General features: G+C 44.8%; 1 protein-coding gene and 1 pseudogene across 1 annotated transcript; both read left to right on the top strand.

The window, feature by feature from the left end:
* The first annotated feature begins 13,024 nt into the window (after positions 1-13,024).
* Positions 13,025-14,065, top strand: LOC136317848 (melanoma-associated antigen B5-like). Its single transcript, XM_066250559.1, has one exon. The coding sequence runs from the start codon at positions 13,025-13,027 to the stop codon at positions 14,063-14,065; it is 1,041 nt and encodes a 346-aa protein (XP_066106656.1).
* Positions 14,066-16,192: 2,127 nt separating this feature from the next.
* On the top strand, positions 16,193-18,781 carry LOC136317847 (melanoma-associated antigen B5-like; annotated as a pseudogene).
* Positions 18,782-19,189: the final 408 nt, after the last annotated feature.

Here is a 19,189-nt window from a genome sequence, read left to right as displayed (position 1 = left end):
ACGTCATCCCTTACTCAGCTTCAAGAAACCACGGACAGGTATGATCAGGGGAAAACACCCTCACTTCCTTCTAGAGATCTGAAGTTTTTCTGGCCTTAGAAAGAGGGATAAGTCTAAAGATCAAGGGGATTATAAACCATAAGAGCTGGGCAAAGTAAGACTGAGAATCAGTCCACCCTAAATAGAAGGGATGAGAAAGAATCTAATCAGACCCCTGGTTTCAGCCCTTGAATACCCAAGACTTACGAAGCTAACCTACCACAACATTTATTTTTATGTGACTTATGGTATGTACAATCCTTAGTTTAAATCTTCAACTAAAGGACACAAGGCCTTATATGAAGCCAAGGTCCTCAAAGACTCTAGGTCAGAAAATTTCCACTGGGAGGTCTGGGCAGGTCTAAAGATCCAGGTGATTTCATCTTTGTCTTCTGGTGAATCAGGGAGGTGGGAGCCTTGGTCCAAGGGGCTTGCAGCAGGCCAGCAGAGGAAGGATTTTCCATTAATAAGAAGATTCAGGATGAGATGCATAACCATTGAGTGGACGATTAACCACATCATATGTGGGTACCTCAAAACCCATACATACTGCCATTCAAGGAAGCCCAGACCTTTCTGTCAGGCAGAGGCACCCTCAGTTCTTTGCTCTGGGATCACAGAGATTGGACGGTTTTTACCTGAACATTGTGGCCACAACTCAGTAAAGGAAATATTCTTACATACACATGCGGGAGTCAGTAAAGATTAGAGTGCAACCCTATGGCAGCTTTTATTCACAAGGGACCTCCACTTGATTGGTGCATCACTCATTTGGCAGTAGCCAGGCAAGTGCAGTCCGATGAGGCCAAACACAATTATTCCTCTGGGTGTTGGGTGGCTGAGTTTCGTATGAGATAGACTTCAAACAACACAGGAAAGGCACCCTGGCCATAGGAGTGCCCATCAGGGAAACTGGCTGAGGACTGTGGGACCACATGCCCTGAACAGGGAGGTGAAGGTTAAGACAACAGTCAGCAGGAAAGAGGTCTCTCAGTAACTACCTGGAACCCAGTGAGGTCTCTCATGAGAACTGAGGACCTTAAGTGTCCAGAACAGAGAGGGTTCACAGAGATGTCAGTGGGTGCCCTTTGTCAGAACACCATCTCACATCATACTTCTGGCATCTCAGAGGTAGGAAGTGTTCAATTCAGAGCAGCAGCATGTAGTGACAGCCATATTTACCCTGATTATTGTGAAGTGAGATCTCTCTCCAATCCCAGGAAACCGTATAACCACTGCACCCCTGTCATCAGCCATACAGAGAGACTCTTCCAATTCAGAGACACATCTCATTCATGACACTTAATTCTTTTTTTTAGCTCCATGCTACAAAATGCATTTCAGGTGTCAAAAACCAAGACTACATACTCACAATACTGATTTGGTATACATAAGCCCAAGAATAAAAAAAACAAACAAACATAAGATGTTTCAATAAAGAAAAAAAAGTGGCCCTGGCTGGTTGGCACAGCGGTAGAGCGTCGGCCTGGCGTGTGGGGGACTTGGGTTCGATTCCTGGCCAGGGCACATAAGAGAAGTGCCCATTTGCTTCTCCACCCCCTCCTTCCTCTCTGTCTTTCTCTTCCCCTCCCGCAGCCGAGGCTCCATTGGAGCAAAGATGGCCCGGGTGCTGGGGATGGCTCCTTGGCCTCTGCCCCAGGCGCTAGAGTGGCTCTGGTCGCGGCAGAGCGAAGCCCCGGAGGGGCAGAGCATCGCCCCCTGGTGGGCAGAGCGTCGCCCCTGGTGGGCGTGCCGGGTGGATCCCGGTCGGGCTCATGAGGGAGTCTGTCTGACTGTCTCTCCCCGTTTCCAGCTTCAGAAAAATACAAAAAAAAAAAAAAAAGACCCAGACAGATAATTCTAAAAAAAAAACCCACAATCAGCCGAACCCTGGCTGCATATTAAAAGCATCCATAAAAAAAAAAAAAAAAAAAAAAAAAAAAAAGTAGTATTCAGTGACATCATCATCTATAAAGGAAATGTCAGTAAATCTGGGAATATCAAAGGTTCACAAAATTATCTGATTTAGGCCCTTCCCTGAAAAAAGAAAATCTATTAGATACAAAGTAGCCAAGAAGCTAAGCATAGCTATGAAGAGAAGGAAAAGGTCAGTGTGTGTTCTCTGATAGAACATTACCTGTCCTGGGTCTTCAACCATGGTTGCAGTTTCCCATCTCACATCAACTCCTAACTTCACCTACTCCCTCCTGGTTGGCAGTAAAGAGACTACTGAAGAGTTATTAAGGATATGGCATTGCCCAAAAAGCCTTTCAAGGAAAAGATAAGAGTCAAGAGAAAGACTCTTTGGGAAAAGTCTGAAGGGAGCAACATCACATAGTAAGAGGAGTCCTGAGGGCCTGGCTTGAGCCTCCTCTTCAACCTTGATGGACAAGGAAGGGCTGTCAGATTGAGCATCCCCTCAGTTATTTTTAGGGTTTTTAAGGACATGAGAGAGTTGGTTTGTACCAGTGACTATCAATCAAAAGAGAAAACAGTGCCAGGAGCTCCCAGAAACCAAGGTAAGCATCCTGAGTGCGAACTGAGGGCTCAGTCCTACCCTGAATTCAGAGACCCCATGGAGCTGGATCATAATGTCACCTCTGGAAGGGGAGAGTAAAGAGAGTCTCATGTGTCACATATGGCAGTCTTGATTTTCCCTCTCTGGCTCTTTAGTAAATGAGGGTCGTTTTCTGTGACTCTAAGAATTAGGGAAGTGAAAAGAGACATACCAGACCCCTGTCTGGAAACAAGGGCAGAAACCTAAATGAGAGTGGTGGCTGACACAGATCCTATAACTTTGAGGTGGCACAGACCCTGTCCAAGCCATCCATCATGGAATGCTTTGTGGAGGACAGTCTGACCAACTCTGTAAGAAAGGTGTCAGAGATATAAGGTTGCAGGGGAAGGGACTCAAGTAAGCACAAAACGTCTTTCAAACCATTCCAAGAGTCATGATGAAGACCGTGAGTGTGGAATAAGGAAACATTTTCCTCTCAAACCTGAAGGGATTACCCAGTACCCCACCCTTGCTGGTTGCCCTTGGATACCTAGGCATTGTTGACTTAATGTGACATATTGCCTCCTATGGTGTCACAAAGGGATGGGAGACTTCATCTAAGGGTTTGACCTGAGGCCTTCAGTCAGAGGTTTCTGAGCTTTCCAGAGGCCAAGGTGAATGCTTCAAAGACCGAGGGTATCACCACTCCAAATACTGAATACACCATCAAAGTCATCCCTTACTCAGCTTCAAGAAACCACGGACAGGTATGATCAGGGGAAAACACCTTCACTTCCTTCTAGGGATCTGAAGTGTTTCTGTTCTTAGTATGAGGGATAGGTCTAAAGATCAGGGGCATTATAAACCATGATAGGGGTTGGCCAAAGCAAGACTGAGAATCAGTCCACCCCTAAATAGAAGGGATAAAAGAGAATCTGGTCAAACCCCGAAGTAGGATGTTCCATTAATGATAAGATTCAGGATGGGAAGCATAACCACTGAGTGGACCATTGGCTGCATTATGTGTGGGTCCCTCAAAATCCCTAAGTACTCTCATTCTAGGAGGCCCAGACCTTTTTGTCAGGCAGAGGTGTCCTCAATTCTTTCCTCAGGGATCACAAAGAAGGAAAAGTTTTTACTTGAATATTGTGGTCACAACTCAGCAGAGGGAAGATTCTTACCTATAAATTTGGCAATCAATCAAGATTACAATGTGACCATATGGCAGCTTTCACAAGAGGCCTCCACCGTTATTTCATAATTTAGTAGAAGCCAGGCAAGTCCAATCAGATGAGGCCAAACTCAATTCCTTCTCTGGGTCTTAGATGGCTGAGCTTAGTGTGAGATAAGCCTCCAACAAGGCAGACAAAGCACCCTGGTCCCAGAAGTGCCCAGCAGGGAAACTGAGTGAGGACTGTGGGACCACACACCCTTAACAGGGAGGTGAAGGTTAAGACGACAGTCAGCAGGAAAGAGGTCTCTCAAGACCTACCTGGAACCCAGTGAGGTCTCTCATGAGAAATGAGGACCTTAAGTGTCCAGGACAGAGAGAGCTCAGGGAGATGTCAGTTCTGTGTGCCCTTTGCCAGATCACTATGTCACATCATACTTGTGGCATCTCAGAGGTTGGAAGAGTTCAATTCAGAGCAGCAGCATGTAGTGAGGGCCATATTTACTCTGATGATTGTGAAGTGAGATTACTCTCCAATCCCAGGAAACCATATAACCACTGCACCCCTGTCATCAGCCATACAGAGAGACTCTTCCAATTCTGAGACACATCTCATTCATGACACTTAATTTTTTTTTTAGATCCATGCTACAAAATGCATTTCAGGCCTGACCTGTGGTAGCGCAGTGGATAAAGCGTCAATCTGTAAACGCTGAGGTTGCCGGTTCAAAACCCTGGGCTTGCCTGGTCAAGGCACATATGGGAGTTGATGCTTCCTGCTCCTCCCCCCTGTCTCTCTCTCCTCTCTCTCTGTCTCACTCTCTCCCTCTCTCTCTCCTCTCTAAAAATGAATAAATAAAATTTAAAAAAAAATGCATTTCAGGTGTCGAAAACCAAGACTACATACTCACAATATTGATTTGGTATACATAGCCCAAAAATAAAAATAAAAAATCCAAAATGTAAGATGTTCCAATAAAGAAAAAAAAAGTGGTATTCAGTGACATCATCATCTATAAAAGAAATGTCAGTAAATCTGGGAATATTAGAGGTTCACAAAATTATCTGATTTAGGCCCTTCCCTGACAAAAGAAAATCTATTAGATACAAAGTAGCCAAGAAGCTAAGCACAGCTAGTGAAGAGAAGGAAGAGGTCAGTGTGTGTTCTCTGATAGAACAATACCTGTCCTGGGTCTTCAACCGTGGTTGCAGTTTCCCATCTCACATCACTCCTAACTCCACCTACTCCCTCCTGGTTGGCAGTAAAGAGACTACTGAAGAGTTATTGAGGATATGGCATTGCCCAAAAAGCCTTTCAAGGAAAAGATAAGAGTCAAGAGAAAGACTCTTTGGGAAAAGTCTGAAGGGAGCAACATCACATAGTAAGAGGAGTCCTGAGGGCCTGGCTTGAGCCTCCTCTTCAACCTTGATGGGCAAGGAAGGGCTGTCAGATTGAGCATCCGCTCAGTTATTTTTAGGGTTTTTAAGGACATGAGAGAGTTGGTTTGTACCAGTGACTATCAATCAAAAGAGAAAACAGTGCCAGGAGCTCCCAGAAACCAAGGTAAGCATCCTGATTGCGAACTGAGGGCTCAGTCCTACCTTGAATTCAGAGACCCCATGGAGCTGGATCATAATGTCACCCCTGGAAGGGAAGAGTAAAGAGAGCTTCACGTGTCACATATGTCAGTCTTGACTTTCCCTCTCTGGCTCTTTAGTAAGTGAGGGTCGTTTTCTGTGACTCTAAGAATTAGGGGAGTGAAAAGAGACATACCAGACCCCTGTCTGGAAACAAGGGCAGAAACCTAAATGAGAGCTGAGGGTGACACAGATCCTATAACCTTGAGGTGGCACAGATCCTGTCCAAGCCATCCATCATGGAATGCTTTGTGGAGGACAGTCTGACCAACTCTGTAAGAAAGGTGTCAGAGATATAAGGTTGCAGGGGAAGGGACTCAGGTAAGCAAAAAACATCTTCCAACAATTCCAGGAGTCATGGTCAGGATCGTGAGTGTGGAATAAGGAAACATTTTCCTCTCAGACCTGAAGGGATTACCCAGTACCCCACCCTTGCTGGTTGCCCTTGGATACCTAGGCATTGTTGACTTAATGTGACATATTGCCTCCTATGGTGTCACAAAGGGATGGGAGACTTCATCTAAGGGTTTGACCTGAGGTCTTCAGTCAGAGGTTTTTGAGCTTTCCAGAGGCCAAGGTGAATGCTTCAAAGACCGAGGGTATCACCATTCTAAACACTGAATACACCATCAAAGTCATCCCTTACTCAGCTTCAAGAAACCACGGATAGGTATGATCAGGGGAAAACACCCTCACTTCCTTCTAGGGATCTGAAGTGTTTCTGTTCTTAGTATGAGGGATAGGTCTAAAGATCAAGGGGATTATAAACCATAAGAGCTGGGCAAAGTAAGACAGAGAATCAGTCCACCCCTAAATAGAAGGGATAAAAAAGAATCTGGTCAAACCCCTGGTTTCAACCTTTTAATATCCAGGACTGTGTTATGAAGCTAACCTACCACAACATTTATTTTTATGTGATTTATTGTATGTGCAATCTTTAGTTTAAATCTTCAACTAAAGGTGTAGGGACACAAGGCCTATGTGAAGCCAAGGTCCTCAAAGACTTTAGGTCAGAAAATTTGCACTGGAACTTCTGGGCAGGTCTAAAGATCTAGGTGATTTCATCTTTGTCCTCTGGTGAGTCAGGGAGGAGGGGATCTTGGTCCAAGTGGCTGGCAGCAGGCCAGCAGAAGTAGGATGTTCCATTAATGGTAAGACTCAGGATGGGGAGCATGACCACTGAGTGGACCATTGACTGCATTATGTGTGGGTCCCTCATAATCCCTAAGTACTCTCATTCTAGGAGGCCCAGACCTTTTTGTCAGGCAGAGGCACCCTCAATTCTTTCTTCAGGGATCACAGAGAAGGAAAAGTTTTTATGTGATTTATGGTACTTGAATATTGTGGTCACAACTCAGCAGGGGGAAGATTCTTACCTACAAATTTGGCAGTCAATCAAGATTAAAGTAGGACCCTATGGCAGCTTTCACAAGGGACCTCCACCGGTTGTTTCATAATTTAGTAGAAGCCAGGCAAGTCCAGTCAGATGAGGCCAAACTCAATTCCTGCTCTGGGTCTTAGATGGCTGAGACCCACTCAGTGTGAAATAGGCCTCCAACAAGGCAGACAAAGCACCCTGGTCCTAGAAGTGCCCAGCAGGGAAACTGAGTGAGGACTGTGGGACCACACACCCTGAACAGGGAGGTGAAGGTTAAGACAACAGTCAGCAGGAAAGAGGTCTCTCAAGACCTACCTGGAACCCAGTGAGGTCTCTCATGAGAACTAAGGACCTTAAGTGTCCAGGACAGAGAAGGTTCAGGGAGATGTCAGTTCTGGGCAACCTTTGCCAGAACACCATCTTACATCATAGTTCTGGCATCTCAAAGGATGGAAGTGTTCAATTCAGAGCAGCAGCGTGTAGTGAGGGCTATAGTTATTATCACAATTGTGATTGGAGAGCACTCCCCAATCCCAGAAAACCGTATAACCACTGCACCCTCTGTAATCAGCCATAATGAGAGACTTCCAATTCTGAGGCACATCCCATTTTTTTCACTTAGTTAATTTTTGGCTCTATGCTGCAAAATGCATTTCAGGTGTCAAAAAGCAAGACTTCATAATCATAATATTGATTTGCTATACATAGCCCAAGGAAAAAAAATAAAAATATCAAGATAAAGGTGATATTCATGACAACATAATCTATAAAGGAAATGTCAGTAAATCTGGGAATATCATGGGCTCATAAAATTATCTGATTCAGACCCTTCCCTGTAAAAAGAAATTCTACTAGATACAAAGTAAGCCAAGAAGCTAAGCATAGTTAGTGAAGAGAAGGAAGAAGTCAGTGTCTTCTTGATAGCACATCACATGTCCTGTGCCTCTAACTTCTCTGCAGTTTTTCATCACACAACCCTCCTAACTCCACCCACTCCCTGCTGGTTTGCAGTAAGGAGACTCTTGGGGAGTTATAAAGGATTTGGCATTGCCCAAAATCATTTCACAGAAAAAGGTAAGAGTCAAGAGAAGACTATAATGTAAAAAGTCTTAAGAGGCCAACACCACATAGTAAGAGGATTCCCAGAGAGCCTGGCTTGTGTCTCCTCTCTGACCTCAAAGGCCATGAAAGGGCTGTTAGATTGAGCTCCCCCTCAATTAACTTTATGTCTTTCAGGGACATGAGAGAGTTGGTTTACATTGGTGACCTTAAACCTTCGAGGAAAGTAGTCCCAGAAGTCTGCCAAGAGTGAAGGTAAGCATCTTGGTTGTGAACAGAGAACACAGCCCTACCTTGAACTCAGAGGCCCAAAGAGCTGAATCCTAATGTCATCCCTGGAAGGGCAGAGTCAAGAGAGCCTCATGTGACATTCCCTGACTTTCACTCTCTGGCTCCTCAGTGAGGGCCGTATTCTGTGGCTGTAAGAACTAGGGGAGTAAAGGGAAACATTCCAGTCCCCTGTCTGGAAAGAAGGGCAGAGCCCTAAATGAGCTGAGGTGACACAGAGCCTAGAACCCTGAGGTGGCACTAAGACTGCCCAAGCCATCCACCATGGAATGCCTTGGGGAGGGCAGTCAGACCAACTCTGTTTGAAAGATGTCAGAGATGTGAGGTCCTGGGTTGCAGGGGAGGGTCCTCAGGTAAGCAAAAAACATCTTCCAAACCATTCCAGGAGTCATGGTGTGGACCCTGATTATGGAATAAGAAACCCTTCACTCTCAGACCTGAGGGAAGCACACAATACCCAACCCTTGTTGGTTGCCCTTGGATACCTGGGTATTATTTCCATAATGTGACATACTGCCTCCTATGGTATCACAAAGGGGTGGGCAACTTTATCTAAGGGTTTCACCTGAGACCATTAATCAGAGGTTTCTGAGCTTTCCAGAGGCCAACGTGAATATTACAAAGGCCAAGAATATCACCATTCTAAACACTGAATACACCATCAAAGTCACCCCTTAGTCAGCTTCAAGAAACTACGGACTGGTATGATCAGAGGAAAACATCCTCACTTCCTTCTATAGATCCAATTTTTTGTGTGACAAAGACAAAGACAGACAGAGGGACTGATAGGGACAGACAGGAAGGGATAGAGATGAGAAGCATCAATTCTTCTTGTGGCACCTTAGTTGCTCATTGATTGCTTCCTCATATGTATTGATACCTTAAGGGGTGACTAGAGCAGACCAAGTGAGGCCTTGTTCAAGGCAGAGACCTGTGGCTCAAGTTTGTGAGCCTTGCTCAAATCATATTAGCCCGCGCTCAAGCTGGCAACCTCGGCAACTCTAACCTGGGTTCCCCGCGTCACAGTCTGACACTATCCCCTGCACCACCATTGGTCAGGCATTCTGTAATTTTGTAGGCCTTAGTATGCGGATAGGTCTAAGGATCAGGGCAATTATAAACCATGATAGGGGTTGGCTAGAGCAATGATGGAGGGACAGTTCACTTCTAAATAGAAGGGATGAAAAAGAATTTGATCAGAACCCTGGTTTCAACCCTTGAATAACCAAGACTGCATTATGAAGCTAACCTACCACAGCTTTTATTTTTATGTGACCTATGGTATGTGCAATCCTTAGTTCAGATCTTGAAGTGTAGGTGTAGTAACACAAGTCCTTATGTGAAGCCAAATAAATACCCTTAATGAGGACTGAAAACTCCAAAAGCTCTAGGTCAGAAAACTTCCCACTGGGAGGTCAGGGCAGGTCTAAAGATCCCGATGATTTCATCTCTGTCCTCGGGAGACTCAGAGAGGTGGGGGTCTTGGTCCCAGGAGTTGGCAGCAGGTCAGCAGAGGAAGGATGTTTCAGTAATGAGAAGATTCAGGATGGGAAGCATGACCATTGAATGGATCATTGGCTGCTTCATATGGGGGTACCTCAAAATCCCTAAGTACTGTCATTCAAGGAGGCCTAGGCCTTTCTGTCAGGTAGAGGAGACCTCTGTTCCTTCCTTGGGGATCACAGAAAGGAGTCGGCTTTTACCTGAACATTGTGGTTACATCTCAGCAAAGGGAAGGTTCTTACATACATATGTGGGAGTCAATCAAGATTAGAGTGCGACCCTATGACAGCTTTTATTCACAAGGGGCCTCCACTTAATTGGTGCATCATTCTTTTGGCAGAAGCCAGGCAAGTGCAGTCAGATGAGGCCAAACTCAATTCCTCTTCTGAGTTTTCGGTGGTTGACCTTAGTGTGAGATAGACCTCAAACAAAGACAGACAAGAGACCTTGGTTATAGCAGTGCCCAGCAGAGAAACTGAGTGAGGACTGAGGGACCACTCACCCTGAACAGGGAAGTGAAGGTTAAGTCAACAAACAGTCAGCAGGAAAAAGGTCTCTCAGTAACTACCTGGATCCCAGTGAGGTCTCTCATGAGAACTGAGGACCTTAAGTGTCCAGGACAGAGAGGGCTCAGGGAGATGTCAGTTCTGGGTTCCCTTTGCCAGATCACCATCTCACATCATACTTGTGGTGTCTCAGAGGTAGGAAGTGTTCGGTTCAGAGCAGCAGTGTGTAGTGGGGGTCATAGATAACCTGATGATTGTGAACTGAGAGGACATTCCAATCCCAGGAAACCATATAATATCTGTATCCCCTGTAGTCAGCCATACCAAGAGACTCTTCCAATTCTGAGGCACATTTCATTTGTGTTGCTTAATTAATTTTTGGCTCCATGCTGCAAAATGCAATTCAAGTGTCAAAAAGCAAAACTTCATTCTCACAATATTGATTTGGTATACATAGCCCAAGGAAAAAAATAAAAAGACCAAAACATAAGATGTATGAATAAAGAAATTAAAACTTGATATTCAGTGATATAATCTATAAAGGAAATGTCAGTAAATCTGTGAAGACTAGGGGCCCACAGAATTATTTGGCTAATGCCCGTATCTGTAGAAAGAAAATTTAATAGATGCAAGGTAAGCCAAGGGGACAATCCTAGCTAGTGAAGAGAAGGAAGAGGTCAGTGTGTGTTCTTGATAGCAGATCACCTGTCCTGGGCCCTCTACCTTGTCTGCAGTTTTGCATCTCATATCACTCCTAACTCCACCCACACCCTGCTGGTTGGCAGTAAGGAGACTCCTGGGGAGATATCAAGGATATGACATTCCCCAAAAAGCCTTTCACAGAAAAGATAAGAGCCAAGAAGAAGACTCTAATAGACCACTTTTGAAGAGGGAGCAAAACCACATAGTTAAAGGAGCCCCAGGAAGCATCACTTGTGTCTCCTCTCTGACCTTGAAGGGTATGGAAGGGCTGTCAGAATGAGCATGCCCTCAGTTATTTTTAGGGCTGTCAGAACATGAGAGAGTTGGTCTACATTGGCAACCTTAAGTTAAAAGAGAAACTAGTCCCAGGGTCCTCCCAGGAATCAGGGTAAGCATCCTGAGTGTGAACTGAGGGCACAGCCTTACCCTAAACTCAGAGGTCCCAGGGAGCTGAATCCTAATATCATCCCTGGAAGGGAAGAGACAAAGGAGCCTCATGTGTCATTCCCTGACTTTCCCTCTCTGGATCCTCAGTAAGTGAGGGCTGTGATCTCTGGCTGTAAGAACTAGGGGAGTAAAGGGAGACATGCCAAACCCCTGTTGGGAAACAAGGGCAGAACCCTAAATGAGAGCTGAGAGTGACACGGACCTTAAGTCCATGAGGTGGCACTGAGACTGCCCAAGCCATTCACTTTGAGATGCCTTGGGCAGGGCAGTCAGAACAACGCTATTGGATTGATGTCAGAGATATGAGGTCTTGGGTTGCAGGAGAGGGTCCTCAGTTAAGCAGAAAAGGTCTTTTAGGCCATACCAGGAGTCAGGGTGAAGACTCTGGGTGTGGAATGGGATCTGATGGGATCATACAGTGCCCTGCCCTTGCTGGTTTCCCCGGGATACCTGAGAACTGTTTACATGATGTGACATACTCACTGCCTTTTATGATGTAACAGGAAGTCAAGGGACTTAGTCTGAGGACTTAGTCTAAAACTATGACCTGAGGCCAATAGTAGTAGGTTTCTAAGCTTTCCAAAAGCTTCAGTGAATTCTACAAAGATCTAGGGAACAAAGCGCGCACAGGAGTGAATACACATTGTTTGCTCAACTTCAAGAAATCAAGGACAGGTATGGTCAGAGAAGATCATTACTTCCTTCTAGCTTCTCAAGTAGCTGTTGGCCTTATTGTGAGGAGTAGGTCTAAATATCAAGGGGAAGTTATATACCATGACAGAGGTGGGTTGAAGCAAAGACTGAGGGACAGTCCACCCCTAAAAAGAATGATGACAAAAAATCTGACCAAATCCATGTTTCAGTCCTTGAACACCCAAGACAGGGTTATCAAGCTGAAGCTACCTCTACACATGATTTTATTTGGGCTTTGAAATGCAAAATCCTTACCTTGAATCTTCATTCAGCTAAAGAGGTAGGAAAACAAGGCTTTATATGAAGCAGAATAAGGAACCATAGTGATGACTTAGGACCCCGAAGAAAGCAGACCAGAAAAATACCCACTGGGGTTACTGTGCAGGGGTGATAATTTGAGGATCCACTTCACTTTATTATTGTGTTCTCCATGATATGCCACAAGTTGATGATTTTTTTGTGTGTGTGTGTGAGTGACAGAGACAGAGAGAGAGAAGGAAAGATAGGGACAGACTGACAGGAAGGAAAAGAGATGAGAAGCATCAATTCTTTGTTGTGACACCTTAGTTGTTCAATGATGCTTTCTCGTATGTGCCTTGACCAGGGGGTTACAACAGACAGGGTCACCCTTGTCCAAGGCAGCAACCTTGGGCTCAAGCTGGTGAGCCTTATTCAAACCAGACGAGCCTGCATTCAAGCTGGCAGTCTCGGGGTTTCAAACCAGGGTCCTTTGCTTCTCAGTCCGACGCTCCATCCACTGAACCACTGCCTGGTCAGGCACCAGGTAATGTTCTTGAATGTAAAATAAGGGACTCCTCAAAGTCACACATTGTCAGCCCTCTGCTTCTGCCTCAGTATGCTTGAGACAGGACTGGAAGGATGCAGCCTAAAGGCTCCCCAAGGCAGAAGTTAACTAGAACAGCAGCCCTGTGGGTATTTAGAGCAGTACCTTTGAGAAAAACTGCAAATGTAGCCTTCCTTACAATAACGATGGTATTTGTATGCCAAAGGTGCACACACCCTTTCAATCTACCTCTTCTAGGTGCCCTCACCAACTGTCCTTCTACTATCATTGTTGATTATTGTCACTGCCCACAGTCATCATGCCTCGGCGACGTAAGAGTAAGCACCACAACCATCAGAAAGTCCAACAGGCCCTAGATGAAGCCAGAAGTTCCAAGAAATTTGAGGCAGCAGACACAGTGGAAGAAGACCCTCCCTCCTCCTCCTCTTCTCTTATGAAGGAGATTCCCCAGAGCTCATCAGCTACTGACACAACTAACATTTCCCAGGTGTCTTCGACAGTCTCAACTACCACCATTATCTCTTCAGGTGCTTTTCACACAAGATCTGAGGACAGCGACGATGAGGAATTTTCATGTCCCACTGAGATCTTGTTTCGTCACCACGTATTAAGTGATTTTCTAGCTGCTGAGGTGAAGATGTTGGAGAGGTTTATTTTCAGCAGGTATGATATGAAGAAGCCAATTTTAAAAGAACACATGCTAATGATGATCAGTGAAATTCACCATGACCAATTTGCTGAGATCCTCGAGAAAGCCTCTAGGAGGATAGAGATTCTGTTTGCGCTTGACTTAAAGGAAAAGGACCCAAACAGACACTCCTACGAACTTTTCAGCAAACTGAAACTACCCAACAATGGGAGGGTGAATTCTGGCACAGGTTTCCCCAAGACTAGTCTTTTGATGTATATCCTGGCCATGATATTTTTAAATGGCAATCGGGCCACAGAGGAAGAGTTGTGGGCATTCCTGAGTATAATGGAAGTGTACCCTGGAAAATATCACATCATCTATGAGCAGCCAAGGAAACTCATCATGAAAGATCTAGTGAACCTCAAATACCTGGAATACCGCAGGATACCTAACACTCATCCTCCACACTGTGAGTTCCTTTGGGGTCCCCAAGCTGTTGCTGAAACAAGCAAATTAAAAGTCCTTGAATATTTTGCCAAGGTCACCGAAATAGATCCAAGAGCCTTCTCACCACATTACGAAGAAGCTTTGAGAGAGGAGGAAGAAAGAGCACAAGCTGGAGGGGCATCCGGAGCTGGCGCTAGAAACATCGGGCAGGAAGGATCCAATGGCCAGTCCACCAGGGTTTCCACTCCTAGTGATGTCTAGGATTTTTTTTTTATCCATTAAAAAAATATGACATCATAATAGCAAATTTCGTGGAAATCGGAAAGAATCCCATAGGAAATTTTCTGAGATAATGGAGTGGGCAAAATAATAAATCTTCAGCCTGATTGTTCTTACTCCTTTCAGTCTTTTGTTTTGTATAATTAATTGATTTAGACCTTGATATGCTTAGCTTATAGAAGAATGTAGGAGATAGTATATCTTAACAAGGGAGACGTCTTACTCCCTTCACTTCTAGTTTCCAAACCCACATTAGCATCTGCTCTTTGGAAAGCCCTGAGCCAGTCCTGGAGAAGCTAGGATAAAGCTCCAGCCTCTGCTCGTAGAACTCTGGTAGTTAGGAGCATCAATCGTTTAAGAAGGAAGTTGAGAAACCTTCTATGGCTTACAGGAGAGTAAAAAGAGTGTTGAGCCATGAGATGCTTCCAGGCCCTGGGTGGGATACCTAATATTAAACCAGGTTGTGTGATTTGCTGGACAACCTTTGGGAGTGGTGGGTAGAGGTCAAAGCCTCAGATGAGAGACTATGCTGGAAATCAAAAGACATCTTAACTGTTACTTTGGGGTGTGGGAAAACCAAAGAGGAAAGTCCCTGTGAGCCAGACTGGAAGGGGACCTGTGCACTTGCCTCAGGCAGGTGACCTCTCTACATGATATAATTTGGCATGAGATGTCCTGAGTGTTTCTGAGAAATAAGGGTGATGCTCCCTTTCAGTGAGATGCAAAGAAGCCACTGGACAGTTGTTTTTTTTGTGTTTGTTTTTTGTTTTTTTTTTTCTCCATAAGCTGGGAGAACCAGATCTTGCTCCATGAAAATGATATTTTATTTAGGGAATGTGAGTATAATTTTGTAAACTGGAAGGGATATTTCTATTTATGGCCGTGGTGAAATAAAAAAAAAATATTAGGGTGGTTTGGATGAAAAGGAACCACGGTGCCAGGTTGTTTATAGTCATCACATAGGAAAATGCGCAGTTGTGCATGAGAGACTATCAGATTCACTTTGTTGAAAAAGATCTTGAAATTGCTTTGTTCATTAGAGGTTGGTAAGTGACGCAGCTAGACTTGACCATGATGCTGACATTTTCAAGTCCCTATATTGGGACACTTCTCCCATTCTGAGGCACAGCTCATGTCCCCAAATTCATTTATTTTCTCCATGCTCCAAAACGTGTATTAGCTGTCAAAAGGCAGGAGTCCATAATCAAAATATTGATTTGGAATATATAACACCAGGATCACCAATAAAATTACCAAAATATATGTGAGGTAAGAAAAAGTTGTTATTCCATGACATCATAATCTACAAAGAAAATATCAGTCAACCTCAAAAGATAAGAGGCTCAAAAGTCATTTGTCTTAGCCTCTTCTCTGTAGAAAGGAAATCTATTGGATGCATAGTAAGCCAAGAGGCTAAGCCTAGCTAGTGAAGAGAAGGAAGTGGTCAGTGTGTGTTCTCTGATAACATATCACCTGTCCTGGGCCCTGTACTTTGGCTGTAGTTTCCCATCTCACATCACACCTAAGCCCACCCACTCCCTCTTGGATTGCAGAAAGGAGACTCCTGGGGAGTTATCAAGGATATGACAATAGCCCAAAATGTCTTCCACAGAAATATTAAGAGTCAAGAGTAAGACTCTGATGAAAAGAGCCTTTTTAAAAAATTTTTCTGAGGTTGAAAACGGGGAGGCAGTCAGACAGACACCCGCATGCGCCCGACCAGGATCCACCCAGCACACCCACCAGGGGGTGATGCTCTGCCCATCCGGTGCATCGCTCTGTCACAACCAGAGCCATTATAGCGCCTGGGGCAGAGACCAAGGAGCCATCCGCAGCGCCTGGGCCATCTTTTTGCTCCAATGGAGCCTTGGCTGCGGGAGGGGAAGAGAAAGACATAGAGGAAGGAGAGGGGGAGGGGTGGAGAAGCAGATGGGCCCTTCTCCTGTGTGCCCTGGCTGGGAATCGAACCCGGGACTCCCGCACGCCAGGCCGACGCATAGTAAGAGGAGCCCCAGAGGGCCTGGCTTCTGTCTCCTCTCCCACCTCGAAGGTCAAGCAAGTGCTGTCAGATTAAGCATCTCCTCAGTTATTTTTAGGGCTTTTAAGGACATGAGTGAGTTGGTTTACATTGGTGACCTTAAGTTGAAAGGAAAAGTAGTCCCAGGAGCCTCCCAGGAATCAAGGTAAGCATCTTGAGTGTGAACTGAGGGCACAGCCCTACGTTGAACTCAGAGGCCCCAAGGAGCTGATTCTATATGTCTCTCCTGGAAGGGGAGAGTTAAGAAAGCCTCGTGTGTCATTCCCTGACTTTCTCTTTCTGACTTCTCAGTAAGTGAGGGCCGTGTTCTGTGGCTATAAGAACTACGGAAGTGAAGGAAGACATTCCATACCCCTGTCAGAAAACAAGGGCAAAGTCCTAAATAAGAACTGAGGATGACACAGACCCTAGAACCATCAGGTGGCACAGAGACTGCTCAAACCATCCACATCGGGATGTTTTGGGCAGGCCAGTCACACCGACTCAGTAAGTAGAGTGTCAGAGAAGTAAAGTCTTGGGTCTCAGGGGAAGGTCCTCAGGTAAGCAAAGGAAAGAATTCTAGGACTTTTAAGAAGTGGGTTTGAGGATCTTGAATGCAAACGTAGAGAAACCTCAACTCTCACCCCTGTTGGAACCACACAGTATTCAGTCCTTACTGCTTGCCCTGGGATACCTTGCCATTGTTCACATAATTACATACTTACTGACTTTTCTTATGTCACAAGGGTGTAGGGTACACAGTCTAAGGGTATAACTTGAGGCCAGTAATGGGAGGTTTCCAGGCTTTCCAGAGGCCAATGTGAATTCTCTGAGGACCAAAGGAACCACGCATCCCATGTCAGTGAATACGCTATAGAAGTCATTCCTTAATCAGGTTCAAGAAACCAAGGACAGGTATGGTCAGAGGAGGACTTCCTCACTTCTTTCTGTGGGTCTCAGGGTAGTGTTGGCCTTAATAATAGGGCAGGCCTGAGGACCAGTCTGAACATACAGACCATGACAGCTGAGGGTCAAAGCAAAGATTAAGGGATCATTCGTCTTAAAAGGGATGACATATAATCTGTCTGCATCCCTGATTTTAACCCTTGAAGACCCAGGATAGGGCAATCTAATTAAAGCTCCCTCAATACTTATTTTTATTTGGTCTATAGTATCTCAAATCATTAGTGTGAATCTGTACTCAACTAAATAGTTGTGTACACTAGGCCTAATGTGAAACCAAATAGGAACTCTTAATAAAAATTAAGGATCCCAAAGAGACTAGGATAGAAAATTTCCCATTAAGCCATCAGCACTGTGGTAACTGTACAGCGATGATAATCTGAGGATCTGCTTCACTTCATTCTTATTTGTCCCATGACATGCTACCAGTTGAATGATGCTCAAGAATGTGAAATAAGAGATTCCTCAAACTCAAAGCCTGCTAGTCTCTGCTGCCACCTCTGTATGCCTGAGGCAGGACTGGCAGGATGCAGCCTAAAGGCTTCCAACAGCCTAAGAACAAGAATCCTGTGGGTTTTTATAGCAATGCCCTTAAGGAAAATTGCAAATATAGCCTTCCTTATAATCAAGGTGATGTTTCTGTGCTGAAGGTACACATAGCTTCCTTACCTTCTTCCTCCAGGTGCCCTCACCAACTGTCCTTCTACTATCATTCTTGATTATTGTCACTGAGCATAGTCATTATGCCTCGGCGACATAAGAGTAAGCACCACAACCATCAGAAAGTCCAACAGGCCCTAGATGAAGCCAGGAGTTCCAAGAAATTTGAGGCAACAGCCACAGTGGAAGAAGACTCTCCCTCCCCCTCTTCTTCTGTTGTGAAGGGGGATCCCCAGCTCTTCAGCTACGGACACAACTAACATTTCCCAAGTGTCTTCGAGAGTCTCAACTACCACCATTACCTCTTCAGGTGCTTTTCACACAAGATCTGAGGACAGCGAAGATGAAGCAGATTTATATACCACTGAGATCTTATGTCCTGACCACTCATGCAGTGATTCTCTAGCTGAGAGAGTGATGGTCTTGGAACAGTTTCTCCTTCACAAGTATAGAGTGAAGCAGCCCATCCTGAAGGAAGACATGCTAGAGATAGGAAACCAAGAATACCATAACCAATTCACTGAGATCCTCAAGAAAGCTTCTGAGCACATTGAAGTCCTCTTTGCAGTTGACCTGATGGAAGTAGATTCAACCAGACAGTCCTATGAACTTGTCAGCAAACTGAAACTCCCCAATAATGGGAGAGTGCGTGCTGGCAGGGGCTTTCCTAAGACTGGTCTCGTGATGAGTGTCCTGGGCATGATATTCTTAAATGGAAACCGTGCCATGGAGGAAGACATCATGGCATTTCTGAATATGATGTGAGTGTACCCTGGGAGGAGGCAGTTCTTCTACGGGGAGCCTTGGAAGCTCATAACCAAAGACATGGTGAGGCTAAAGTACCTGGAGTGCCGCCAGGTGCCTGACTGTGACCCTCCATGCTATGAGTACCTGTGGGGTCCCAAAGCTTTCTCTGAAACAAGCAAAATGAAAATCTTTGAACATTTGGCCAAGCTCAACGACACGGTTCCATGGGCCTTCTCACCACATTACGAAGAAGCTTTGAGAGAGGAGGAAGAAAGAGCACAAGCCAGAGGGGCAGCCAGAACTGGCACTAGAATCATCAGCAGGAAGGATTTTATGGCCAAGTCACCAGCGTTTCCAACCCCAGTGATGTCTGAGTGGTTCTGCTTGATACCAAGAAAAAAAAAAGTGACACCATATTAGGGAATTTTGTGGAAATGTCAAAGAATCCCTCAATAAAATTGTTGAGGTAATAAAATAAAAAATAAAATTTTAAACTTCATTCTCCTTAGTTCTTTCTGTGTTTTGTTTTGCAAAATTAATTGAGTTATACCTCAATATGTTCAGCTTATTAAAGAATGTAGGGAATAGTCAATCTTAACAAGGTAGACCTCTTACTCCCTTTTGTTTCAATTTTCAGAACAGAATTGAGCATCAGCTCTTTGAAAGGCTCTGTGATTTTAATACTGACAAGCCTGAAATATAAACCCAGCCTTAGCTCA

Source organism: Saccopteryx bilineata, chromosome X (assembly GCF_036850765.1).
Source record: "Saccopteryx bilineata isolate mSacBil1 chromosome X, mSacBil1_pri_phased_curated, whole genome shotgun sequence".
In the NCBI taxonomy this organism is placed as follows: domain Eukaryota; kingdom Metazoa; phylum Chordata; class Mammalia; order Chiroptera; family Emballonuridae; genus Saccopteryx; species Saccopteryx bilineata.
Note: the sequence above shows the minus strand (reverse complement) of the source record. Positions and strands in the feature narration are given on the sequence as shown.